Source organism: Aspergillus tubingensis (assembly GCF_013340325.1).
Source record: "Aspergillus tubingensis WU-2223L DNA, scaffold_3, whole genome shotgun sequence".
NCBI classification, from domain to species: domain Eukaryota; kingdom Fungi; phylum Ascomycota; class Eurotiomycetes; order Eurotiales; family Aspergillaceae; genus Aspergillus; species Aspergillus tubingensis.
Window position 1 is genome coordinate 2,575,102 of NW_023336277.1, and position 26,085 is coordinate 2,601,186.

At 48.9% G+C, this 26,085-nt stretch overlaps 9 protein-coding genes across 9 annotated transcripts; 5 read left to right on the forward strand and 4 right to left on the reverse strand.

Moving 5' to 3' along the window:
* Nucleotides 1-367: 367 nt before the first annotated feature.
* Nucleotides 368-3,615, forward strand: AtWU_01973 (uncharacterized protein; the record flags this gene model as incomplete). The annotated part of the gene is made up of 4 exons (XM_035497087.1): nt 368-438; nt 2,036-3,021; nt 3,228-3,494; nt 3,560-3,615. 4 exons carry the CDS (start codon nt 368-370, stop codon nt 3,613-3,615), a joined length of 1,380 nt encoding a protein of 459 aa, XP_035352980.1.
* A 3,766-nt stretch (nt 3,616-7,381) lies between these two features.
* On the forward strand, nt 7,382-9,154 carry AtWU_01974 (Zn(II)2Cys6 transcription factor; the record flags this gene model as incomplete). The annotated part of the gene is made up of 4 exons (XM_035497088.1): nt 7,382-7,533; nt 7,583-7,622; nt 7,693-7,801; nt 7,854-9,154. 4 exons carry the CDS (start codon nt 7,382-7,384, stop codon nt 9,152-9,154), a joined length of 1,602 nt encoding a protein of 533 aa, XP_035352981.1.
* Nucleotides 9,155-9,418: 264 nt separating this feature from the next.
* On the reverse strand, nt 9,419-12,539 carry AtWU_01975 (lysM domain-containing protein; the record flags this gene model as incomplete). The annotated part of the gene is made up of 5 exons (XM_035497089.1): nt 9,419-9,656; nt 9,743-9,888; nt 9,991-10,326; nt 10,388-10,625; nt 10,681-12,539. 5 exons carry the CDS (start codon nt 12,537-12,539, stop codon nt 9,419-9,421), a joined length of 2,817 nt encoding a protein of 938 aa, XP_035352982.1.
* Nucleotides 12,540-12,911: 372 nt separating this feature from the next.
* AtWU_01976 (lysM domain-containing protein) lies at nt 12,912-13,898 on the reverse strand (the record flags this gene model as incomplete). Its single annotated transcript, XM_035497090.1, has 1 exon — nt 12,912-13,898. The coding sequence occupies one exon, from the start codon at nt 13,896-13,898 to the stop codon at nt 12,912-12,914; it is 987 nt and encodes a 328-aa protein (XP_035352983.1).
* Nucleotides 13,899-14,624: 726 nt separating this feature from the next.
* On the reverse strand, nt 14,625-16,527 carry AtWU_01977 (chitinase; the record flags this gene model as incomplete). Its single annotated transcript, XM_035497091.1, has 6 exons — nt 14,625-15,226; nt 15,284-15,371; nt 15,419-15,864; nt 15,918-16,037; nt 16,092-16,258; nt 16,319-16,527. 6 exons carry the CDS (start codon nt 16,525-16,527, stop codon nt 14,625-14,627), a joined length of 1,632 nt encoding a protein of 543 aa, XP_035352984.1.
* A 432-nt stretch (nt 16,528-16,959) lies between these two features.
* Nucleotides 16,960-18,940, forward strand: AtWU_01978 (SGNH/GDSL hydrolase family protein; the record flags this gene model as incomplete). The annotated part of the gene is made up of 2 exons (XM_035497092.1): nt 16,960-17,340; nt 17,399-18,940. 2 exons carry the CDS (start codon nt 16,960-16,962, stop codon nt 18,938-18,940), a joined length of 1,923 nt encoding a protein of 640 aa, XP_035352985.1.
* Nucleotides 18,941-19,628: 688 nt separating this feature from the next.
* Nucleotides 19,629-20,679, forward strand: AtWU_01979 (kinase domain protein; the record flags this gene model as incomplete). Its single annotated transcript, XM_035497093.1, has 3 exons — nt 19,629-19,882; nt 19,956-20,122; nt 20,351-20,679. The coding sequence occupies 3 exons, from the start codon at nt 19,629-19,631 to the stop codon at nt 20,677-20,679; spliced, it is 750 nt and encodes a 249-aa protein (XP_035352986.1).
* Nucleotides 20,680-22,261: 1,582 nt separating this feature from the next.
* Nucleotides 22,262-23,162, reverse strand: cnaB (calcineurin regulatory subunit B; the record flags this gene model as incomplete). Its single annotated transcript, XM_035497094.1, has 5 exons — nt 22,262-22,272; nt 22,336-22,670; nt 22,771-22,844; nt 22,922-22,974; nt 23,054-23,162. The coding sequence occupies 5 exons, from the start codon at nt 23,160-23,162 to the stop codon at nt 22,262-22,264; spliced, it is 582 nt and encodes a 193-aa protein (XP_035352987.1).
* A 542-nt stretch (nt 23,163-23,704) lies between these two features.
* On the forward strand, nt 23,705-25,693 carry AtWU_01981 (enhancer of polycomb-like protein 1; the record flags this gene model as incomplete). The annotated part of the gene is made up of 3 exons (XM_035497095.1): nt 23,705-23,845; nt 23,987-24,469; nt 24,536-25,693. 3 exons carry the CDS (start codon nt 23,705-23,707, stop codon nt 25,691-25,693), a joined length of 1,782 nt encoding a protein of 593 aa, XP_035352988.1.
* Nucleotides 25,694-26,085: the final 392 nt, after the last annotated feature.

Consider the following 26,085-nt stretch of genomic DNA (forward strand, 5'->3'; position numbering starts at 1 on the left):
CTGTCTGTCGCCCACTCTAGCTCCACATGCTCTCTCTCACACACTCTCACTTTTCTGTCTCAGCACCATCCATCTTCCGTAACCTTCTCTCGCATCCTTTGGCCATCGTCCCGGTGGATTGGTCCGCAAAAGGAATATGAGCTGATCAATTAGTTCAGCAGAAGGAGCCATTCTGGGTTCGCATCAGTGACTGATACCGTTTCGGGACATAGTGCGTCCCATTTGGATGGATCAATCAGTTTTCCACTTTGCCGCGGTGGGGGATTCTTTTAAGGAGGAAGAAGAGAAGAAGGGGGGGGGGATTCAAGGAAGATGATGATAAACAATGAACGAAAGAGAGTAGAATAATTACTAAACCATACAAACAATGATGCTTTGCTCTTTCCGCTTTCTTTCCGTTGTTGTTCTTGTTGCTGCTGCCTCTGCTGTGGTTGTCAGGTATTGAATTAGGCTCAGCCTGCCAATCTATTTGTGACCAAAACACACAAACATCCCCCCTACATTTTAACCTAAATAATCGATCCAAATATGACATGATACAAATTAAGAAAACCCCAAAAAACCCCCCAAGAATTAAAACAGAGGATTTAAAATTTATTTGTTCATGAAATTCAAATGTTATCCATTCTCCACTCAAATTCGGAGAAATAAAAATAATAAAATAATTTCAAAATAATTAAAAAAATGGAATTAGAAAAAAGAAACAAGCCACTGCAGGGAAAATGGCAGGAGAAAAAAAGGAAGAAAAAGAAAGAAAAAAAAAAAAAAAAAAGCCCTCCTGCATCTGGTTTGATTGCTGGATTAGTCTCTGCGTTCCCTCGTTTCTTTTTCCTTCATCCCAGGGAATTTTTCCATCTCGGTGGGCTTCGTTTGTTTTTTTCGCCCTCGTTTCTGTCGCGTTCTAGTCATCGCTGATGTCTTATTCGTTTCTTACTTTTTTCTCGGGTCTGCAAGTCTCTCGGATGGGTCCATTATGCGCGCGTGAAGGAGGGTCTCTCAGCCTGTCTCTTGGGCTTTCCGGTGCCCACTTGGGGTGGGTGAGAAGCGACAAGAGAGATGACTGACTGAATGAGAGTGAGTGAGGGACTGACTGACTGACTACTGACTCGGACTGAACCTGATTCGGCCTGATCTGATTTGAGCTGACCCGACTTGATACTGGCACCCTTTTTCTTCTGTTTCATGGTTTCCTGCTGTCCATCCCGACTAACCTGATCGACCGGCCCCAGAGGCTTTCCAATAATTCCCTGCGGATCTTCCGGCCTGTTCTTGTCCCATCAGTCTGGTTGCTCGATGCTATAAGTAATCCGTGCATCCCAATCCTCTCCCGGTCCGCTAATCCCCCACTTCTCCCCTCCTCGCTTGCCCTCATCTATCTTCTTCTTTCGTCGTCATCGTCGTTGTCGGCGTTGTCTTCTTCTACTTCTTCTTCTTCTTCTTCTTCTTCTTCTTCTTCTTCTACTACTACTTCTTCTTCTTCACCCTCCTCATCTATCTCTTAAGTATTCAGGATTAGAAGATCCGAAGTTGTTCTCAGCCAGTACTGGTCTTCAACTGAGATCTGGAGCATAAGCATATCTCAAGTCCCTCTCTTGTCGACCCCACTAGGTTCCTAGTTCCTGGCATCACCCTATCAGTCTCCATTTTCATCTTGTGGACTATCCTATATCGGGCTTTCTTTCCTCTCTCCGAGTGGGTTAGAAATACCCCTCCTTTCGCTTGTCCTCCCCCCCGCCATCCCAGTCTTCCACATAGATCGAACCAGGGTTGTGCGATTCATCCCCAAACCAGGGTCAAACCATCGTCTAGGACACATTTCTGGCTTTTCTACAAGGTGCGCAAACCTCCATAGTAGGCAAATATCCCCTGCAGGTATACCTCTGCATTCATGTGGGTTTGCGACGACTGATCGGTGGGTGACTATCTAGATCGCGTGCGCTGGTTGTACCCGCGTCCCTGCGCTGAAGTGAAACCGTGAGACCCTCCGCGCGCTTACCTGCGATTCTTGTTGGCTTGGATCTCAATTCCCTGCTAGCAAGAAAAGCCACCGAGCGAATAAGCTAGGGCATCCCACCTCCTACCTCAGAAACAGCCGATCGCGCCCTCCCGCCAAGCTGGAATCCTACGTGAGCCCGCCACTCTCCCCACTCGCGCATTGGTCTCTCGACCTCGATCCAGTGCGTGGGGGTATGGATGGCGAGATCCGGCGCATGAAGCAGCATGATCTTCACAACCGCTTTGCGACCAGAGCTGGCATGTCCCGCCGCGCGGCGGATCGCTTCAGACAGACTGGGGTGCCATCCGCACGGGGAGATCCCTCTCAGACTGCCGGGCGTCCTCGAGTGCCAACGTACATAGACTATGGATACACCGATACTTCCTTTCAGGGCGGTTCGCTGCAGGGGGATGAGTTGCAATCATACACACCGACGTTGCGCGACCAACAGCGCCAGCATCAGCCGGTACACCAGCCGTTAGCTTCTTATGACTCCGAGATGGTATACAACCTCAGCCAGCAGGACCCGGGACAAGCCCCGTACGAGCTCGTCCCACCATACCCGGCACGGCAATCTGCAGCGATGGAAGCACTGTCTAGTCAGTTTGGTGTTCCACAATATTTCCCAGCAAATGAACCGACGGCCACAGGGGTTCCGGCCATGGGTCCGCCCTACCTGTCATCGCAGCTCCCTTTGTCCGCTTATAACCAAGCCAGCGCCATTGGACGCTCGAGCGCTCCGCACGTCTTTCCCGCAGCTATGGCTGAACTGACTCCAGTGGGAGCGTCTGGACGTTTGGAGCAGCCTCCGTCGCCGTCGCAGGAACAACAGCAGCAACAACAACAACACCTACAAACACCGTCCCGGGTGGGGTCCGAGTCGACTGGCCTGAAGGAAGCGTATGCTCAATTCCAACGAGCATTACGAGAGACATTCGATAGTACGCGCGCCGGCCGATTGGTAGAAGCTAGTAGATCACTCTTGGAAATCTCCGAGTGGCTTGTGACTAATGCGCGGGAGCTCGGTATGTCCCCTTAGCGTTTTCACCATTTCCCACGCCAATGGGTTTCTTACCCACCCTCCCCCCTCTTTAGCTCCTGGCCCGGACACTACCTGCATGCACCTAAAAAAGCATGGTTCTTGATTCGCACTCTGCTTGACGCACACAGCGAGACCGGGGTTTGAGCGACTATATTGTGAACCCTGAGGCTAATTCGAGTCTATCAATAGGTATCCTTCGGGATGATCAAATGCTACATGCGGATCGACTACAACTTTGGAATGATTTCAATATTTGTTGGCTAGCGGTATGCCAGAAGCAGAAAGATTTGGCTCAGGAACTGCTGCAAACCGGTCGTCAGCCGCCCCAAACTAGTCTTCTTAGTGGCGACGCGATGGACAATATGGGTAAGGAGCTGATCCAGCTCTGCGATCGTATGGAGCCCCATGGGCTAGTTGATTACCAAATGGGGATTTGGGAGGAGGAGATTCTTTCCAGTGAGTGACTCTCTAGAAACATTTCTTCCCATCACACCGTGGACGGGTTCTAACGCGCTTGATAGTCATGGGCCAATGTCTGGATATTGTCGAAGGCCGACCGGACGTCTTTCGCTCTTAAACCGCTTCGCGATGACGGGCATTGGAATCCTAACCTGGGGGTGCGCATAACCGGGTTGGATGCTGGACGCCTAGCGCAGACTCGGCTGGATCGTACTTTTGTGATGGTGGCGGGCTTAGGGCCCCTAACGCAGGGACTAGTTTAGTCTAGTGGATGGGAGCAAAGCCAACCCGACGCCCAGCGCGGACTATCGATTGATAGATCGCGGCGTCCGAGTAAGCCTCGTCACGACTCGTGGCTCACGACTTTTCCTTGGTCTTCTATTTCCTCTTTCGCTTTCTTGACCAGGCCGTCGGTAACCCCCAAAGTCTTATCCACAGTTTTGGATACGTCGGGCGTGTTCAGGCACCGCCCCCACTTCATGCTCGTCCCTCGTGTCAAGATCATATCCCGGGCCAGGATTCCGCCCTATTGGCAGGAAAGATTCTGAGTATGACAGCTAATGGGGAAAAGAGCTGGGCGAAAAAACAAAATTCAAAAAAATGCTGAAAAACCAACAGGGCACTACTTGCTGCCTAGATGGCGTTTGAAGGGTTATGAACACTCCACATCTTTGTTTCGCATTTAGGGGGGGCAAAGATCAGGTCGGGCGCAATGAGGTTTCAGGACATAGACCTGGACGGGGGGTGTGAACTGCTTTACTTGGTTGGGATAAAGGTCGTTGGTGGCTGTGTGTTACGCTATGTGATGGCTTAAGTGCGGCTGAACCGGACCGGATCCTGCGACCAGAGATTCATCCTTCTTACCATCTTCGGTCAAAACCCGAGGAGTGATGAATTGATGCCCGACGACGATGGACAAACAGGCAATTGACCGGGGCTGATGTTCTCGATTGTTCTACTGTTTCATTGAGAGCCCGGGATCACCTCAACAGTTCAGGCGGATGGGATTCAATTCCTTGTACAATAGTGTCCCCTTTTTTCATTTGTTTGATTTCCTTTGTATTAGTTTAGTCTTCAAGATACCCAACTTAGTAGTTATAATGAACCTAGTATTAGTACTTTATTAGCTCTCTAATCTAGTCTGGTTCACAGCCCAACCATCCCACCAAAACTAGAGATCAAACATAACGACAAGGATTAGAGAACTAATAGAAGGAAAAAAAGTACGCAAGATTAGATCCTGCAGACGCACCCAGCCAGCAAGCAAGCAAGCAAGGCAACATACATACATACATATGCAGCATGAGATCATCATCTAACTACAAAATAGTAACAACTACGTAGTTATTCATGCAAGGTACTTCTTCAGCCAGTACTAGTACATCATCATGGAAACGTCAAGAATTAATACTCATCATATATTCGCAAGGATCGGACCCGGGAATCAGGGAATAGTCGCAGTAGTGGGAAACTTTAAGGCTGAGTACCAATTTACATGTACTTTTGTGTTGTGTTCAGCTGGGGTGGAGTGGGTGGGGATTGAAAGGTATGGGGCTGGATTTGGTGGGTACGCATGATTAGGGAGATGGGTACTATGGATGGGTTGTCGCGGTTGGGCAGGAAGTGAGATTTTGGGGTGCTTAGTTCGGTAGGATAGGAGGTGGGTAGTATTTATGTTATGGGAGTATTAGGAATACGAGTAGGTGGTTATGGAGTGAGTTAATATGCATCTGTAATAGTCTATGGGATAAATATATATTCATGAAGTACGGGGTAGACAAGAGATCGCCTTGGTATTAGGATTTGCTAGTATAGCTGAGTTAGACAGGTACTACAATTCATCCCAATTATCGTAGTTTTGAGCAGGGATTGGGATTGAAATACAGCAGTAAGATGAGAAGAAAATGAAGCCTAGGTATCTACCTAATTACTATCTCTGTTGATTGTGTCATTTTGGGCATAAATAAGAAACATAGAAGGAGGATGTGGCGTCCAGGCGTAGCAATTCCAGAGTAGCAGCTGTGGGGACTGGATTAGTTGCTGTCCCGACCCTGCAAAAATGTTGCATATTCAGCCAACTTCTGTAGTGCAATATCCATACTTCGTCCGGAATACTGAACCCCAACCACTATCGGATTTTCTGGGCGCCCTCTAACAGTATAAGAGCACTTTGTACCCAGCACAGGATCAACGATAGGGTCCCGCAACAACGCAGGAAAACGTATGATTCCATATTCCCTCTGCATCTTATGTCCCATCAGATAACTCACGGAGATTTCGGTGAGTGATGAGAATTCGGAAAGAGTCCTGAAAATGGCTGCCCACGCCCCAGAACGAATTGTGAAAGAGCCGAGGTGTATTTTGACCAAGGTCCGCTTGGAAGAGAATAAAAACCTGATCAAATCCTGGTCTGAGTCTACGTTGCCACACACCAGATGCAGTTCTTGTAGTCTCAGGGGAGGCCGTATCATCAATGATACTTGAAACATAAGAGGCGCCGCGCTTTCGCCATAAGAAAAATTAATTGTCAGTCGTTTTAGGCAACTCTTCGCATGGTGTATGAAATGTACCACAAAGTTAGCCTCTTCTTCTTCTTCCACTTTGAACTTGAACGTGAGGGCTTCCAGAGTAGAACAGCATGTAGTGATGAACTTTGGGTCGTGGAGGAGGCCGTTGTGAACGCGGGACAAATCGAGCTGGTCGAGCGAAATGATATTTGGCCGTTTGAACAAGATATGAAGCTCTCGTATCGGACGCTCTATTGCAATGAAAATGCTGAGCAGGATTGTGATGGTATCATTAGGGGTTGTTTTATCGAACGGGTCAGGGCCATCAGGCGTATTCCATTTGTGCAGACGAAAAGATCGGCAATTTACTAGGCGCAGCAATACTTCTTGCCACCGTTGAATAGATTCTTGTGGAATAACAAGGAGTCCAGAGCGGTGATGTTCCCACGTAAGTCCCGATCCTATGATATCCTCCTCTGTGCCATCGATACTTAATGTTTGGACGAGGGAACACAGTTCTTGATTCCGCGATAACGAGTCAAGTTTTTGAAGTGATGTAAGAGACAGGTCTGTTTTTAAGTTTTCGAGGTATTTGCGAAATAGAGGAAAGGTGCAGTCGTAAACGGTTTTGCAGGTGAGACGGAAAGAACACAAGGCTGAGCAGTCTAGGCAGGCGCCTATAAGTAGCAGCAGCTCAGCTGGCAGGGTGCAAATAGGAAAAGAAACGGACCTTGACGGACTCATAATGATTGTTCTGAGAAAGGAGGAAGAGTATAGGCGCTTCGGCAAGGCTGAGAGAAGTGATATAGTAAGTTGTTTACTACTATGGAGAACGTCCCCGCATCCTAGATTACATCAGCGGGGGCCAGGAGATCCTTCCTATTTGAGAATGGGCCCTAGTAGGGTCATTCGAGGACTGTTGGTATTTTCATCATCTCTATGCTTATTGCTGTTTCGAATCGGTTCTCAGAAGATACAGTATGGGGTTGTCCCTTTAGGCTTCTCGTGAGTGCAGGCTTACATACATTCAACATACCTACTAAACATGAATTAGAAAAAGTTTTAAGTGTATGTTACTCATTTGAACGTGGTACCCCCTCTAAACGAATAGAGAGGCGCACCTAAACTGCATCTTCGAGGGCTGCGATTTCCCAATCCAGCAGTAGTAAACACTTTACCACATCCGGTTAGCGGGGATCCTTCGGTCTAGATAGTCCCATCCTTGCTCACTCAGCGACATGCGCACACGTAGCCTAGACATTCTAATTCTATATGCCTTTCGAAACTTCTGGCACCTGTTGTGGTGTCTGATGCACTAAGCAATTTGCTCTGCTGCTGAATATAAGTCTCTGATTCCTCCATCCTGACTATGTCGAGATGTGGAATCCTCAATGCCTGAAGAACAATACACACCTTACTAAGTCCCTGATTGGTGGACTCGAAGAGAGTAATTCGCGTCTGAACCGGTCAGGAAAGGCTCGCATAAGGCACTGGGCTCCGAAAGTGAAGACGGGTTGTATGACTTGTCGGTAAGACTTACATTTCTGCTGCTGGAACATGAGTTGTTGACACAAGCAGGATCCGGAGAGTGAAATGTGACGAGACAAAACCCGTGTCAGTAGGCTTCTCTGGCCGATTATATTACAAACTATTATAGTCAGAGCTCGCTGACGGTTGTGACTCTGCAGTTGCCAGCGATGCTCTTCTACCGGAAGAAAGTGCGATGGCTACAATTCAGTCGCCCAAGAGCCGCCCACTACGGTCCTCGGCGTGATACAGATGCCTTCTTATTGGGAGGTAGTATCAAGTAACCGCGTAGAAACTGAGTGTTTTCGGTTCTTTCACTCAGTCACTACCCCCAATCTGGCTGGCTTCTTCGACCAGGGCCGCTGGGCTTGCGGATTGCTTCAAATGTCGCACCAGTACCCGGCCCTGTGGCATGCCATGACAGCGGTGGCCTGCATTCATCGAGACTTCATGGTCAACACTACGCCGATTACCATGTCAAGAATGCAGGATAGCCCCAAGGTGAGGCTTGCGTTGCAACAGTGGAACAAATCCATCCAAAGTCTGCAAGAACTGCTGTCAGGACAGGCTTTAACTAAGTTCGACAGACTGGTCATCCTGAGTGTTTGCATCTTATTCATTACCATGTCAAGTCTGCAGGGCCGTCTGTGGCAGGCTTTCGTGCACATAAACGGCGGACTGAAGCTAATTCACCAGTGGAAATTGGCGGACAGAGGTGAAGAAAAGAGAGATGAGAATTCAGATCTGGATGTGTTGCTGGTCTTGTTTACCCAACTCGACTCACAAGCGCGCCCCTATCTTCCTAGTCTTTCGAATAACCTTCAATGGACGGACAAGCAGATCATTTTGTCGTCGTCTACCACCCCCTTCAAGTCTCTGCTAGAGGCGTGTGTTGATTTGGAGGTGCATTTTAACAGGATGATGCAAATATTTACCAACAATTCAATATATATTGATGTTCCAGATGCTGTGATGCAGATCAAGAAAAAACAGTGTCTTCTTGGTCTTACTGAATGGGATACCAGGCTTGATAAGTATCTTGGAATAATACCGCAGCTAGAAGATGAGAGGCCTCTGAAAGTTCTCTATGTCCGACGCAGACTTGCACAACTGGCACTCTCTATGGACCTGACTAAAGGCGAACTAGCCCACGACGACTTCGTCGAGGACTATGCATACATGCTCGAACTGATGGGCGACATTCTAGGAGACCCCATGGATCCATTAGACAGCCAGCCTGCAAATATAGACCAATCACAAAACATGAGCTTCCATCTGGAGACAATAACGACGGAGCCATTATTCTTAATTGCACTCCGCTGTCGAGAACCCACGATCAGGCGGCAGGCGATCCGTCTTCTCAGACAGTACCCAAGGCGCGAAGGCATCTGCGAAGGCATGGCAGCCCTGAAGATTGCGGAACGAGTAATGGAGATTGAAGAGGAATGTTTAACTAGCCCTGAAAATGCTTGCGCTCGTGGGAAGTGGATATGTGAGAAACATCGAGTTACTTGGCTACAGTTCTTCCTGGTTCATGATCGGCAGGCGCGGACTGTGGTGCACACTCGGGAGGATCTGCTGCACGGCCGGCCAGGGAGAGAGATTGTGACGACGTATTGGTGATTGTTCTTGATTCATGGATCTGAATATAGATAGACGCCATACTGCACAGGCTACTGCTATGAGTGATGAGGAAGATGACATGGATGTACACCTAAATTCAGATCTACTATGCTGCTGAGCAGTAACTACATATCACCACATGACTGAATGACCAATAGAGACGAAAATACAAAATTGTATTATCTCATAGCGACATATTACCAATGTATCAACAAATTATCCATCCTCCACATGAATACTGTTCATACCCAAGAACGACTACCATTAATCTCTTCCCCCAATAACTGTAACCAACCCAGTGCTAAAAGAAGCACCAGGAGCTGTACTCGACGGAGCAGCAGTATCAGTAGTAGACGACGACGACGAAACTCCCACACAAACCTCCGTATCAGGAACCAACCCCTCGAGACAGTTTCTCTTCCCCGAGAGAGCCGGATTCCATGTATACAGATCTGCCATAGTGATGCCGTTGAAGTGCATGATGTCGTAGCAGTCGTCGTGACTGTTTATACAAATTATATTAGTTAGTCATAGTGCTGATTGGGGAGTGGGGCAATGAGGGTAAAATGGAGAGAAGGGTTAACTCACATCGACACAAGCCACCATTTAATACAGTCCTTAGTAACTCCCGGTTGACGACGCGGACGGGCCGTGGGGAAGCTCATGGCAGTAATTACGGGCCTTGTTCGGGTCTTGGGAGTGCTGGGGTCGGCGACGCAGTAGTAATAGCCGTTCTATTCATTTGTGTTTAGCTCATGACTTCGTATCAAAGTAATAGACCTGGGGGTTGTAGATTGTAAAGGAAGAAGTGGGAAAGGAAAGGGAAAATAACGCACCTCCAAACCATAGCAATGAACACCGATATCAGGATTCCACGCCACGAACTGAGCCTTATCGAACGTGCCGAACATCTCCACGATCAAGTCGCACGTATCACCATCATCCTTCTTGTACCAGGCCGTGCAGTTCTTGGCTGTGCCTGGCTTTAGCGGATAGGGCTGAGTAGTGACGGTGGGCGGGGAGGGGCGGTTGGTGTCGTTGTAGGCTGCGATGCAGTAGGAGTAGCCTGGTAGGATACCGGAGCAGTCTGCTTTCAGGGCTGGGTTCCATTCCAACAGAAGAGGGAATTTCAGCATGGGGTTGCTGGCGAGGATTTGGTCGCAGGTGTCGGACTGGTGTTTTGTCGGTTAGTATTAGTGTGTATGTATGTTTGTGTGGGGGCATAAGACTTACAGGCTGAGCTTCGTAAAAGGCAGAGCAGCTTGGGGCGAGACCGGGTTGGGTTTTGGTGGGTGGGTAGACGGATGTCTCCGTTGGAGTGGGACGCGGCGTCCAGGGAGTGGGATCGGGGACTGTGTCGTTGGTGGTGGGATAGATTATGGTTAGGGCGGGGCGTTTGATACCCACGCACACCCAGTAGCCGGCGATGGGGTAGTCGCAGTCTGCTTTAAGGTCGGGGTTCCATTCCAGTCTGTGGTTGTGCATGTTAGTTAGGGCTGACCCGGGTGGGAAGGAGGAATACTTACAGCTCGTCCATGGTAATGCTGTTGCCGTGGCGCTGGTAAATTGACCTGCAGGTGTCTCCTGGCGCAACTAAATACCATTTGTCACAGTCTTTGGGCTGGCCAGGATGGGTCTTGGTCGGAGGCCATGCGGTGTCAATGGGAGTTATGGTCTGGTTGTATGAGGTGATGGGGTTGCGGGTTGAGTAGGTCACGTTGGTCGTGACCATTGTGCTGGGGAAGGGGCTAATTGGTGGGCGTGAGCTAGGAGTAGGTGTGATAGAGGGCGAACGGGGGATTGTAGAGGTTGAAGTTCTGGGAGTGGTGGGAGTGACAGGAGTACTTTGACTGGTCAACGTAGTTGAAGTGCGGGATGTACTTGGAGTTGACGTGGGTGGGTTGGAAGTGGTAGAAGGTTTGGGCGTGCTCAAGGTGGTTGAAGTGGTCAACGTGGTCGAAGCACTTGAGGTAGAAGTAGTGGGAACACTCGAAGTCGAAGTAGTGGTACTAGACGTGCCCGATGGGGGCAGGGCCGTTGTCAATGTAGTTGAAGTACCAAGAGTTGTAGACGGGCTAACAGTTGTAGTCACAGTGGTAGTAACTATTACCGTAGTCTGACCATTCGAAGTCAAGGTTGTGGTCAAAGTGAGCGTGGTGGTGAATGTGGTGAAAACAGTCGTAGGGGACAAACTAGTCGAAGTGGTCGACGTGCCGGTAGTCCACGTACTCGCGGTAGTAGATGTGGGAAGGAAAGTTGTCGAAGTGGTCGACGTACCAGTAGTCCAAGTAGTTGAGATAGTAGACGTAGGAAGGACAGTTGTCGAAGTAGTGGACGTAGTCAAAGTGGTTGAACTCGTTGTCGTCGAAGCCGAAGTCGCTGTCGCTGTCACAGTCGAAGTCGAAGTCGGGGCAACCGGCCCAACGCCCACGCAGTACGCATAATCTGCCCAGAAATTGACCAAGCAGTCCTGAGAGACAGCCGGATTCCACTGCTGGAATTGCTGGGGGGTGATGCCAAAAGCCTTCTCGACTGCGTAGCAAGTATCACCCTTCTTGGCAGTATAAAACTGAAGGCAATTTGGGGCAATCCCTGGCATAGTAGGACCATGAGGACCATTTGCGGCCGGCCCAACACCCACGCAATAAGCATATCCGGGCCAGAAGTTGACCAGACAGTCCAACGAGACAGCGGGATTCCACTGCTGAAACTGCTGCGGAGTAAGCCCGAATGCTTTCTCTACTGCATAACAGTAATCTCCTTTTTGGGCAGTGTACCACCGGTTGCAATTTGCTGCAATGCCAGTCATGGTTGGGGCATGAGGAGCAGTGTCTGCAGATGTCGGAATTGCTACCGGTCCAACTCCCACGCAGTATGCGTAACCCGGCCAAAAGTTGACCAGGCAATCATGGGAGACGGCGGGATTCCATTGCTGGAATTGCTGCGGAGTGAGCCCGAATGCTTTCTCCACTGCGTAGCAATTGTCTCCTTTCTGAGCAGTGTACCAACGGTTGCAATTTGCCGCGATACCAGTCATGGTCGGAGCAGGAGGAGCAGTGTCTGCAGATGTTGGAATCGCTACTGGTCCAACGCCCACACAGTATGCGTAGCCCGGCCAGAAGTTGACCAGACAATCACGGGAGACTGCAGGGTTCCACTGCTGGAATTGCTGAGGAGTGAGTCCAAACGCCTTTTCCAAATCATAGCAGGTATCACCCTTTTTGATAGTGAACCATCGGTTGCAATCAGCTGGGGTTCCTGACATGGTTGGGCCATGAGGGGTGGGATCTGCTGCAATGCCAGCGACATCGATAGCTGGGGATTGAGCAGCTGCAGTCCATAGCAGTAGCAGCAGGGCAGACAGCCATGTAGGAAGAGTACCCATTATGGTGGATAGTTCCTGGTCGGTGTTGTAGTGAGAGAATCTGTAGGTACTGTAGGGACTGTAGGGGAGAAAAAAGGGAAGTAGTGAGGGAAAGAAAAAGAGAGGGAGGGAGGAGTAAAAAGCAGTAGAATTTATGGCAGCTTTACAGAGGTAAAATTGTGAGAAAGAGTGAATACTAGATATGTGAAGGGGTGAAATCAAGCCAGAATCACGGGGCTAGCAGGTAATAAATTGATTAACTACAACCTCTTTTTGCCATTCCCCACATTCACTCAAACTACATACTTCCAAATTCCTTCCCCCCAACAGTGAAAGAACATGTAAAGCCACACTTTCCGTCTCCTACCACACCCAATTGGCGAAGAGTGACTTCTAGTTCGAACAGCCGGCGTACATTCTGAATGTCGAGAAGTAAGGGCTCCTGGGATCGTTGTACAGAGTCCTTACTGGAATTCCATACACAGTACCATAGAGAAGCTTCAAGCCATCTACATCTTCAACACTGGGGTCTTCTGTCTCTTGGAAAATTGTCCCGTCCGCCAACATTATGACCACTGAATAATCAAACTGCCCGCCCAGGTGAGAACCGTAAAGCATGATAGAGTCAAAATCAACGGTGGCTCTGTTTGACCATATTCCATGGGGAGATATGACTTCATCAAACGGCATAGGAAGGTAATCATAACTTGGAAACCCAACGGCTCGGGCCGCCTTCCAGCTCGTGCAGACACCATTGTCTCCCCAGATCTGCTCCTGTGACATCCCCTGGGTCAATTCTGTGAAATCCTTCAATTGGTCACAGTTGAAGGCGAACACTTGGCGCCCCGGTATCCAGTAATAAGGGTTTTGGTGTTCGTGATACATCCCAAATGAGTGTGCGAGCTCGTGAGCAAAGGTAGCGATTCGGTACGACTCTGAGTCCCTGTAGTACAAGGATACCCACATTGCAGGCTTCGTAGGCCTCGGATAATTGGTCGGGTTCAGGTAGGACAGAGTGGGAAAGCCAACATCTGTGGCAAACAACTCGGGGGTATCGATGACCAGCAACTGTTCATTTGGCGTGTTCTGGCATCCATCTGCGCCAACCTCCCTCACTTTGAAATCCTCAGGCAGCCCTGCCGCATACCATAATCTCATCGCATTCCGGAAGTAGTTATGATATTTTCTCCAGGTTGCCTCGCTTTCGTAGCACAGCTTGATGGTCTTGTCGGGCCAGAGGCGGCTCCAGGGCTCTACTGGCTTGACTGACAACCATTCGGGAAGCATGAACCGAGCATGCTCCCACTCAGGATGGCCAGCATTGACCGTGGGGGAACTGAGTAGTTGAAGAAGGAGAATTGGAAGGAGAATTGCCCACATCTTTGGAAGTGGCATGGTGTTCGAACGGTTCGAAATGGTGAACTTGAGGAGGAGAGAGATATTGGGGCGTAATGGCAAGACGGAAGGTATAGAAGAAGACAATCATAATAAATAGAGAATGTGAAACCACTTTCGGTCTCTCCAACATACTGGAAAACTGGTTGTTGGTTCACTACAAGCAATTCACAGACATGCACGTGCCTGGATATTTTCTAATATAGCTCATAGTTCGATAGCTATTTGGAAGTGTCGATTAACGTGAGCTTTCTCGAATTTGTCAATCATATCTGTAGGGTAAACAGTGTGAATCGCTTTTAAGAAGTCTGGAAAGTCACATTGAACATGCAAACTTTCATACTATTCTAACCCAGATTCACGGTTCATTCCTGTACTCCTTCCATCACTTCTACAGCTTCACGATATTATTGGAGATAATCTCTTGTTATTAGTTATTTTGAGCTCGCAGAAGCTTGCTAATGACATATTTAGACTACACAGTCACAATTATTCTCCAACAGTCTGGACATCCACGCATAACTTGCCTGATCCCATCATAGCCAGCCTTCATTTACAGTTCGTTCTTGTGCTCTCTGGTGTATGAAGCGGAATAAACAGCTGGTTCAAATTTAATAATAACATCCATAAGCTAAACAGTCTCAATTGTCCATTAGTTATCTTGAAAATCCACCCATAACATGCATACACCCCTCAGATTCTAGCCGTCCTTCACAGTTCATTTCTATGCTCCTTCCACCACTTCTTCCACCCCAGAACATCATCAACATCTCTTCTCCCAGCTTCAGGAAGAATAATTCCCCGAGCAGGGAGAATCCTTGATTTGTTCTTTCCCATAGCACCCCCTAGAGCGTCGATCATAGTTCCATCATCCAGATCAATTGCCCAGACCATAGTTCCCCCAAGGCACCGCTTGTTGGCATAGTCCATCTTCATCCGTAGGGTCTCTTGGTTATCAATGGAAACCCATTGATCCTTGTCCCAGGTTACGATGGTAACCGCCGCGTCTTTGTCGAGAGTCACGTCGGTACCACCCTTCTGAATGATCTTGTTGACCTCATACGTGGCCAGCACTCCTGGTGTGCCGGTACATTCGCCTGCTCGCGCCCCTCCAGAGAACTCACAGCCAGGCTTCTTACACCCGGGATCCTTCATCGTGAAGCTGCGGCCATAGAAGCCTAGTCCAAGGTTAACTCTCTTCGGATTGATGTTGTTGCGCCAGAGAAGCTCTAGGGCGCTGTTAATCTCTGTTAGATTAGTGTGTGCGAAGGCGTACGGTCCAAGCTGCTTATTCGTGGAGTCCCAAGTGCCGTCTGTGGATCAGTCAGTGAGGTTAAGTTTAATTTGATCCAGAATCGCATCTCACTTACGAATATCATAAGACATGACGTTAAGGAAATCCACATGCGGCTCGAGATTGACAATATCGAATCCCCTCAGGTACCAGTAGGATGTCGGCTGCAGGACGTTAACACCATGCTTATCAGGAGGAGAGACAATCTTACCAGAGTGATGGAAATTCCATACTTCCTTCCTGTCTGGTTCAACCGTTCCCTCAGTCTCTTCACCAAAGTCACAAAATTGACATAATCCTCGGGTTTCCCGCCCCGTTCATCTGTCACAGGGTATTCCCAGTCGATATCTACGCCATCAAACCGATTATTCTGCATAAAGCTAATCAGGGATCCGAAGAACGTATCCTGAGCGGCCTCGGAAGCGGCCAGATCAGAGAAAGTGGTTCGAGTGGGACCCGGGTCATTGAATGCCCATCCCCCAATGGCAATCCACACCTCGAGATTACTCTGTTGGCGCTTGAGTGCCGTCACGCCCTGGTACAATGACGCAGTGAGATTGTCCATGGCAGTGATGCGGAATGACTGAGGGTCGATCGAAGCGAATGCGTAGTTGATGTGTGTGTAGAAGCCGAGAGGGATATCGGCTGGTCCCATTTCTGTAAGAAGCTGTGTTAGTGATGAGTTGAAGGAGTAGTCTCAAGCAACTCACTTCCACATGGGCGTTCCAAGTTCCACCCCTCGTAATACCCGACTGTACGCTTTTTGGCACTGGTGCCGCCGCATTGGGGAGACACGACGGTGGCATCGCCACAGAAGTCCTTGGTGGTTCCTGTAGCAGATAATTAGGTGAGGTTGAGATGAAAGATGAAGAGTAGGAACCCACCGCAGAAGCCGAACTTGCTACAACAAACATTTAGCGGACAAGTGGACGCTTGAGACCATTCTTTACCCCAACCAGGATCGCATTCGCTCTTGCGATCACAGTTCGAGGTGCAATTTTTGCCGCAGAATTCAGGACCAAAACCACAAAAACCCGAACCAGTGGAGTCACTATTCCAGTGGTCAGTAATGTTTAGATCGAATACAAAGTTTATATGGTAGGTGACTCACATAGGTCCACAGCATCCTATTTTACATCCTTTATCCTTGGCACACTTGTACCCATCATCACTGGTAGAGGAAGTGGGAAGGAGTTGGAAAGGATAGACAGGGTCAAGATTCGACGGAAGAGCTCCCCAGGCGAGATTGTGCGCGAAGACAGCGCTAGAAGTCAGTTGCCAACCGAACAGGCAGAGCAGAAATGCCGAAAACACTGACATGTTGGCAACGGTGGTTCGACAAGGTTGGTAGCAGAGTTTCTTTGAAGATGGGATATCGATTCGATGTCCATCTTTTTATGAAGGAAAGGAAAGGGACAGTGATTGACCTGAGTTCGGGCCAACGTGTGTTCACGGGAACTTCATATTCTGCATGTCTTTCACTTCTCATAGAACTTCACGGTAACAGAGAAGAAATTTTTATGGATATTTGTCATGGAGGATTGTTCTGGACATTTGTCAAGGTGAATCGTGCTCGTGAATCGTGCTTGTGTGCTCGTGAATATGCCTGAATGATTTGAGATGTTAGGTCTAGTTCCCGGCTCATGCTCCCTCGATATAAACTCGGAAATCTCCTCATCCAAAGCTTTTCCTCCATCCTCCTGTCCTCTTCCATCCCATCCCCCGGCTCATCTTCGCGCTGTCCGTTCCAGGATGTTTTGGCTCATATTTCTACTGGTGATTCTTGTCACTGGCAGTCCTGACATTAATACTCCTCCACATGATCCTCCCTCATCTGATCTACCCATCACAGACCTCACCTTCGTTCGCAAATGGGCAGCCATTGGCGACAGCTACACAGCAGGCATTGGTGCCGGTGATCTGTGGAGCGATAAAAAAGAAGACACCAAATGCTCCCGCTACGACAAGTCATATGTAGCACTTCTGAAGCATATGTTGGGTCCACAAGTGACCAATTTCACATACACGGCATGCAGTGGCGCTCGTACTAGCGACATCTACAGCCAGGCCCAGGACCTTGATAAATTCCACGACCTCATAGTCCTGACCGGTGGAGGAAATGACTTGTGCTTGGTATGCTAGCCTCTCCTTCATCTCACTATAGTGAGCCTCTAACTGACTACCTGGCCAGTCCGATATCATCACCACCTGCATCTTTCTCCCTTTCAATAGCGAAGAGAAGTGTCAGAAGGTCATTGAGTTGGCTCAAGAGAACATCAAGTTTATCCTGGGGTACAACGTTCGCAGGATCCTCGAAGTCGCTGTGAGCAAGGTGAATGCTTTTGGCATCATTGTCTGGGCTCTCTACGGCCAGTTCTTCAACACGGAAACTGATGACTGCGAGAAGAATCAGGACTGGGCCTTCCCTGGTCTGGCTCCATTCGATGCTTTGCCTTTGACTCGCGAGCGTCGCGAGAAACTCAATCAACTGGTTACTGACACAAACAAGGTCATTAAGAAAACCATCGAGGATTTTGTCATGGATAAGGGAAAGTATTTCCCAAGAGTGCATATCCGTACTGCAGATTGGAATGACTTCATGAAAGACGGCCTCAAAGGACAGTACTGCGTGCCCGAATCAACAGGCAAATATCCCGATCCCATGCAGCCGAACTTGCATTTCTTCAAGCCAGACACCACCTATGAACGCCACACGGAACTGAAAGCGAAGCGCGACAACATCACCGACACCTCCTTCTCCTCCTCCGCCGATACTAATGACACCCTTTCATCTTTCTACGACTCTATCCTCTACCGCTCTCCCAACCCGGCTGCAGCTGCCCTTTACAAGCTGAATCCCACCGGCGTAACCTTACCCCCAGGCTGCCCGGGTGACAATGGTATAGGGTTCGGGCTCCCCGACCGCTGGGGCAAATACTTCCACCCAAACGAGCTCGGCCACAAGACCATTGCCTCCTTCGTGCTAGATGGCATATATGCCGCACGGGCTGATTTCCTAGGCAAGAGGAACCCCATCTGCTCTCGCGGTTTCGAGGAGTTCCGATGCTGGCAAAACGACGGCCGAAAGGACTACGCAAGCGCGGACCTCCTAAACAAGAACTACAAGACCTACTGCAAGGAAGTAAAACCCCCCAAGAAAACGGCAAATTGGAAAGACGAGCGCTGGTTCCACCAACAAACCCCAGAAACGCACAGCTTCAGCATTCAACTCAGCGACGGCGCCACTCACTTCGACCAAGGCCACTGCATGGAGTCCTTCGAACGTATCATCAACTCCTGCGATGGAAATGATCCGAAAAATCCGATGAACTGGAAATTCGGGGGTCGCTGGACTCGCGGGAGCTATACGTATGAAGTTAACATTGCGAACTCGTTCAAGAGACCTTGGCCGCCAACGAGAGAAGTTGGGGGTTTTTGCGATAGCAGTTATAAGTTTTGGTACCAGAGGTATGATATGAGAGGCAGAGGATGGGCAACTTGGGATGCGGGTCAGGATACGCTGAAGCCGGCTATTATAAGCTGCGTGGGACATGGACTTACGGGATGGGACTTTCAGTATTTGGATCATCCGGACTCTGATGGAAATGAGTGGGTGGTTAAATTCAATACGCCAATTCTGACGGGACCCAGATGCTTTGATAATAATAGGGTGCAGTTCAACGCTGGGGGTTTCACGCGGGGTTGTCATGGGGTGTTGCGACGTGATCCTTGAGGTCGATGAGGGGATGAATTAGGGTTACGGGTGAGAAGTGGATTTGCTTCTGTGAGGGAGTATGTGCTAAGTGAAGTGTTAAACCGCTATTTAATGATATTGCTATTAAGATACTGTTTATCATCTTCTATCATAATCTTTAAGTAAGGGGTTAGTACATAACTCGTAAGATGCCAACAGTGAGTAAGTGGTTAATATATGTTCAAAGGTGGAGTGATCCTCGGTTTGGTGTCCGAGCGTGCAGGATATGGATGAGGTTAGCAACTCTGTAGACCACCTTATGATCATCGTGAGCGCATTCTGATTACAAGAAAATTCTAAGCTTTCTAAAGGTATATCGCGTTGTATCTATCCAACCACTCTGGAGGAGTCATCCTCATTCTTTGGCACGCGATCCGATCTACATAGCTGATCTAACCACTCCCGCTCCGTTACATCTGGTAACCTACATACATTATAATTGCACGAGTTTAAACCATTTTATCTTATAATAATACCATGTACAAGCCCGTTTGTTGTATCTAACAGTATAATCACATCCATCACCACTGTCTAGTACTGCCAGGTTTGCCAGGCCGCGCCAACCGCGCTAAATGGTCCTCATTAACATTATCATCAATTGCAGGCCAGTGCCTTAGTACTCACTCTACAGCTTCGACTAGAAACAAAGTACCTTATCTTAAGCGAAATGCAATCCAAAATCCGTGCACCAAAGCGCATATCCTTCCTTCGCGCCAAACCGCTCCAGCTCTCACGTCCCCCATCTACTACAGCTCCCATTCCTCAACACGTACTTGTGGACGAGGAGCTCAGCCCCGGCTACAATCCCAGACACTACTATCCTGCAAAACCTGGGGAGGTCCTCGCCGATCACTATCGATTACTGGTCAAGATTGGATGGGGAAGCGGTTCAACAGTGTGGCTCGCCCGAGATGTCGCAAGGCATGTATTAACTTTCATACATACCTGCGGCTAAAGTGCGCACTTCTAACCTCAATTCGAACCAATTGGTTAGATATCGATGGCAGACTGAACGCATTGTAGCCCTCAAAATCCTCAACAACAACAATGCCAAGGGTGCCGACCATGAGCGTCGTATTGAAGAACACATCGCTGAGCAAACTCCTTCACACCGCGGTCGTCCGGTTATTCGCAGTTACCTTGAAAGCTTTGAGTTTACAGGTCCCATCGGCAAACATATCTGTCTAGCCTACGAGCCAGCACGGGAGCCTCTCTAGCTATACCAGAGACGGTTCGAAGGCGACAGGTTCACCCTGCCGATGGTCAAAGCGTATATTCTTATTATTTTGGCTGGTCTTGATTACCTACATTCTGTGTGCAAGGTAGTCCATACTGGCATGTAATATCCACCTGGTACCAAAATCCATTAACCTAATATACCATTGTCAGACTTGAAACTCGGCAATGTCCTCATAACCTTCGAAAATGAGAACATCCTTCCGATATTCGTCAAAGAACAAGAAGATACTCAGTCGATGCAATGCAAGACAGATCCGGAAACCGGTCGCGTCATCTACCGCTGTCACAACAACTTCGGACCTCTTGATCCAAGTGGACTAGGGAATATATACCCTCAAATAACCGACTTTGGCGCCGCTACTTTACTCGACACCGGTGGAGATGATGGCGCCGTTCACCCAGGTACAGGATACGGAGGGAACTTACCTCCCAGAAGCACACCTCGCGGAAATGATCGCCCTGCTTGGGCCCCCGCCTAAGAAATAGCTTGTGATATCGGAGTCCATGGCACAGGTTGAGTGGTCACCAGCTATCACTGATGAAAGGGGTAAGATATTCAAGAACAACAGGGAATACTTTGGTGGGCCTTTCTTTGATGAAGAAGGTATTGATACCCTTTCCTTTATTTTTATTTATTTTTTTTTTTTTTCACAGCATATATGCGTATCTCTGACCCTAATCCATATCACGGTAGGCAAATTCCTCTACAACGATTTGATACCCGCGCAAAAACTTGAAGATTCAGTCCCATCCCTAGAAGCGAGCGACAGAAAGCTTTCCTATCTTTTATCAGACAGATGCTCACTTGGTTGCCTGAGGAACGAAAGACGGCTCGGGAGTTGATGGAGCACCCTTTCCTCAATGATTGAGGAGGGATAGTGAGCTGTCTTAGTATTACAGTCCAGCTAAGGTGTCTATTGCTCATTAGGGGCTAACTCTAAGAGCTTCTCCATATACTCGCCTCGACTAGTTGGTTGGGTTGGGAAAAGTGCTCAGGATAAAGCAAGCACGCATCCATCAATTATCGAACGATCAGAGTAAGATAACACTAAAAAGTATCTATAACAAAGAGGTTTCTCTATGATATAGTCGCAATTTGGAGAATCAACCGGATGCGACTAAGATGCTCGGCATGGTTATTGCGGTGGAGTTGTGAGGTTCGCTACGCGTTATATGGGTGTCTTGGCAATACTTGTGACCATTTACGGTAGGCATTTTCAAGTTCATGAACATGTTATCCATCTTCTAGAAAGGTGGATGCGCATGATCTGCTTTTGATCTTGATTGCGAGACATATTACTACGTCATGCTATCTATTTATGCCTGGCAAACTAGATAAATCTCTGATGATGCGAAGGAACTATCAATGATATAAAAGGTAGATTAGCGAAGCGGAGTACTAGTACGTAGTGATGTGCTAAATATACGAACCAATCAGATTAACCAGCCAAACATCTAAATAATATACTAACAGCGAGTTATTATCCAAGTAGATACTACGTACTTAGTTCCCCCAGGTAACATGAACATGAAGTATTGCTGGTCTTGAGAAGCCATAATTTAAGTTGATGTACTAGTTTACATGTTATCTAAATAGTACTTTATTTACTTGATATCATCACGTAAACAATCATCATAATATAACGTTGTGAGCCGCAAGGCTGTAGGTTTGCGAAGCTGAACTTTATCTTAACATATATAGGACTCGATATAACCTATATCTCAGTAGTGGATATCCTCGTATCTGCGAATGTTTACTACTGCTGCTAATGATCATGAATGTTTCATGATCCTCATATGCTTCGCAACTCTCAACTACAACTACTGCACAGCACGTATAGTAATCCGTACACTATGTACCTAAAACAATATAGACTAGTAGCGAATCCGACCCTGAAGCAAAAGAAAAGGGAAAGTAAACTACAGTTTCGTCATGGCTGTCATCATAATCATAAGATAATAAGTAAGAAATTATAACCCTCCTCATACCCCAATCCACCCAACCAACCTATCTACCATACCCAGCAAGTAGATACCCTCATCCACAACTCGAAACCCCCCTCAGATCTGGTCTACAAAACAGTCAGCAAACCTCAACCCCGCAAAAAGAGTATAAACGGTATCAGGGAACATACTCAACGTCATACTCAAACTAACATCCGTATTCTCAACCATATCCGTAAACTCCTCGAAGCTAATCTTGCCATCACCATCCTTATCAGCCTCCATGATGGTCTTATCAACAATCTGCTGCAGCTGCACATCCTTAAGATTATTTCCGACCATCATCTTCAGCACGATGAACAATTCGCCATTGGAAATGTACCCGTCGCGATCGATATCGTATACTTTGAATGCGAAGCGCAGCTTCTCTTCTTTGTTGCCCTTGGAGCTGAAGGCTGATAACCCGGAGACGAATTCTTGGAAGTCGACGTCGCCGCCACCGTCTTCGTCGAAGATGGCGATCATTCTATTGAATCACTTTGTTATTATCATGTTTCTCATATTCCATACTCGGCGTGGTGTTGTTGGAAATGTGGTATAGGGTGGGAAGGGAGGGGAGGGAGTACCTCGTGGCGAGCGGGTTGGAGGAGACTTGAGGAAGGGAGAGGAATTCATCGCGGTCGATGGTGCCGGAGCTGTCCTGTATACATCGGCATTATGATTAGCTATAGAACAGGTAGGGTAAAATAAGGTATAACGTGGAGAAGGGGGCAGTACCTTATCAAGCTTCATGAAGCGCTTGCGGAGACGGTCCACTTCATCGCGATCGACTGCCAGATTCCGATGATGTAGTCAGCAAGGCCGGACACCCCGATTGATAATTATTTTACAGACGCGACCGCTACCCACAGTTGGAGGCGGACACAATGTTTTCGAAGAGCTGAGAAGTTCCGACGGAGCCCCTGCGTCTCCGGGCATCGTAAAGGGCCGCGTTGTTGGGTTCGCTGGAATGATCCATGATGGGGAGCGGAATGTGGCGATCACAGGGAAGGAGAGAAGCAGAAGCGGCAACGGCAAGAACCAGAGACTAGGTGGAGAAAACAATAGTTTAGAAAGAGAGAGGAAAGGGAAGCAGTTCCCACACCAATTCAATATACAGTGAAACTCTGGGGGGGGGAATGAATGATCACGAGGGAACAACAATAGATAGATAGATTGATATCAATCACTGCAAGCAACGAGGTTCCCCCAGCCGGCAATTTGATATCGGGCAGCCCCGCACTAACCGGAAACGGACAGGCAAGCGAACCCCTGAGGCCGTGCGCCGGGCCAAAACAGGCCACCGCCGGGTGACATTGCAACGTCAACTCATCCGCCAGTGCCAATACTACGAGATTTCCCGCGTCGATATCATCCCATCACCATCGACATTCATCACGAAACTACGTCTACGCGCTTTCGCATGATCGGCCCTATCGCCTGATACCAATTTTAGCCCCCCTCGCCCATGGTCGTTGCCCTTTTCCGCGCCCCAAAGTTCGTATGACTAGGTACGGGGGAATGGGGAGGACGCGCCCGAAAAAGCTCACCTCCAAGGCCTCCATCCCCATAGTCCGGGAGCACGACATAGATCTCATCGACGATGAAATCCAAAATGCCCTACAACAGATCGAGACCGGCGTGGAAAAGGCTGAGGAATCGGTAAGTGATGCCTCATCCCCGACCGTTGCGAGCATCCCTGTGCATATCACGTGACATCATCCCGACCTCACCCCATCGTGAAAATTTCGCACCTCGGCAGAAACACCGCAACAGCGCCTGCTAACGCCTGTTCTTGTATAGGAATTCCATCTCCAGGTCGCCATAAATGCCGCTGCGCAGGGAAAAGTAAAAGATGCCCATATTCCGACGCCGGAGACGGTCCTCAGTAACCTGCGCTATGATGAGCTCTACCCGCCTATCTTCTCGCAACCTGCGACCTACATTCGCTTCTCTGCTACGGTAGAGGACTGTTGCGGAGCCCCGTACTGCATGGACGAGGAAGATGATGTCTTCCTCAAGATCTTCAACCAAAAACGCGATGCGGGTAGTCGGTGCACCGAAGACCAGTTCGAAGAGGTTATGAGCTTCTTCGAGCTCACGTCGCGAAAGGAGCAGCCATATGCCTTTGTAGATAACTCGCCCCTCATGAGCTTCGAAGAATTCCAACAAGCGATGGACCCAGCTGTAGAGGAGAGTGTAAAGCGGTTCGCCAAGGACATCTATGAATACTGGAAGTCCAGGAGGACCAGCAACGGCAACGAGCCCCTACTACCTACACCGAAGGTGAGTCCCCTCGCTAACGGCAGTTATGAGGTTTGGCAACACCAGAGTGCTAACCGATTACCGCAGGTTGAGGCTGGTCGAGACACCGATGATACGGACCCGTATGTCTGCTTCCGTAGGCGTGAAGTGCGGCAGACGCGCAAGACCCGTGGTAGGGATGCGCAGAGTGCCGACAAGCTGAGGAGACTCAGGAAGGAGCTGGAAGATGCTCGACAGATGGTCGCTTTGGTGCGCCAACGCGAGCTAGCGAGGAAGGAGATGCTGGCCATCGAACGCCAAGTGTTCTTGCAGAGATCGGAGGTCAAGGAGATGAAGAGGAAGCTCAACATCAAGGACGATGATGAGGACCTCATCAACCAGAAGGTGAGCCCTATGCAGTCCCACGACCGTCTGCTGCACATGCTGATGACTCTGCAAAAGCCGAAGAAGAAGCCTGTAGAAGCACCAGCTGTGCAACGCCCGGCTGCGCCTCAACTGCGCATGCCCCCCAAGGCTGGTACACAAGCTGCAGAAGACCTACAGCTGTTGGAGGATGTTCAGGCAGAGAAGGAGAACGAGATTCAGCGCGACATCAAGCAGAATATCGCCAAGCACGTCAAGTGGAACGAGGGCTATGTGGATTTCACAAGAGCACCACTCTCCCCGTCGCCAGAGCGAACTTTCGATGCTGCTTCTTTCCGCCCTGCAATCACCACTCAACTGCCCACGCCGCCATCATCGGAATCATCCGACAATATGCTGGATTCGCCCTTAGATACCACGAGTGCCATTGCTCTCCGAGATAAACTAGCTCCACATGCCATGGAATTGAGTGTGGACACCAGCAAGATGCCCTCGTTCAGACGACGTATCGGGCGCGGCGGTCGTTTGTGGATCGATCGTCGAAATCTGGTGTCCCGTTGTAGAGTCGAAATGGACCCGTGGAAGGCCGATCGGTTCAAGTATGATCAGGAGGACTCGGACGAGGATCTCGAATTTGAAGGAGACCAGTACGATATCCAGATCATGCAGCATCGGGCCATCATGGCAGCCAAAGCCCGAGACCAAGCAGCGGCGGCAGCTCAAGCCCATGCGCAGGCGCAGGCTCAACAAGCACAGGCTCAAGCTCAGGCTCAACGGCGATTGCAGGCCGAACAGACATCGGCGACCAATCCACCAAGCGGAGGGCAAACCATGGGATCCAATCCCGGGCCTGGCGCCATTGCCTCCACTTCAGAGACCTAAGCTGGCCTTTGTTCTTCTCCCCTCTCTCTTCCCTTCTGATTATGTTTTTAATCTTTCACCCCATGTTTCGCATCTGGCCGGCGTTGTTCTTTCGACATATTCTCTTACCCTCACCTGTACTTTTACCCCCTGGACGTCCTGATTCTTTACCCCATACCCCGAATATCTTTTCTTTCCGGAGCGCTGCAAAGCGTTCGACCCTCAGGATGATGTTGCCGGATGATGCTTTGTTTATGACATGACCCTGGTATTATGCGAAAGTTAGTGTACATAGCCAGTTTTGTCCTCTTTTTTCTTTTCTTTCAGCCGAGCAGTCGATAGACTCGTGTACGGATAGTGAGGCTATGAGGTCAGCGACGAAGAAGATAACAAAAATCAATATTAATTAGATG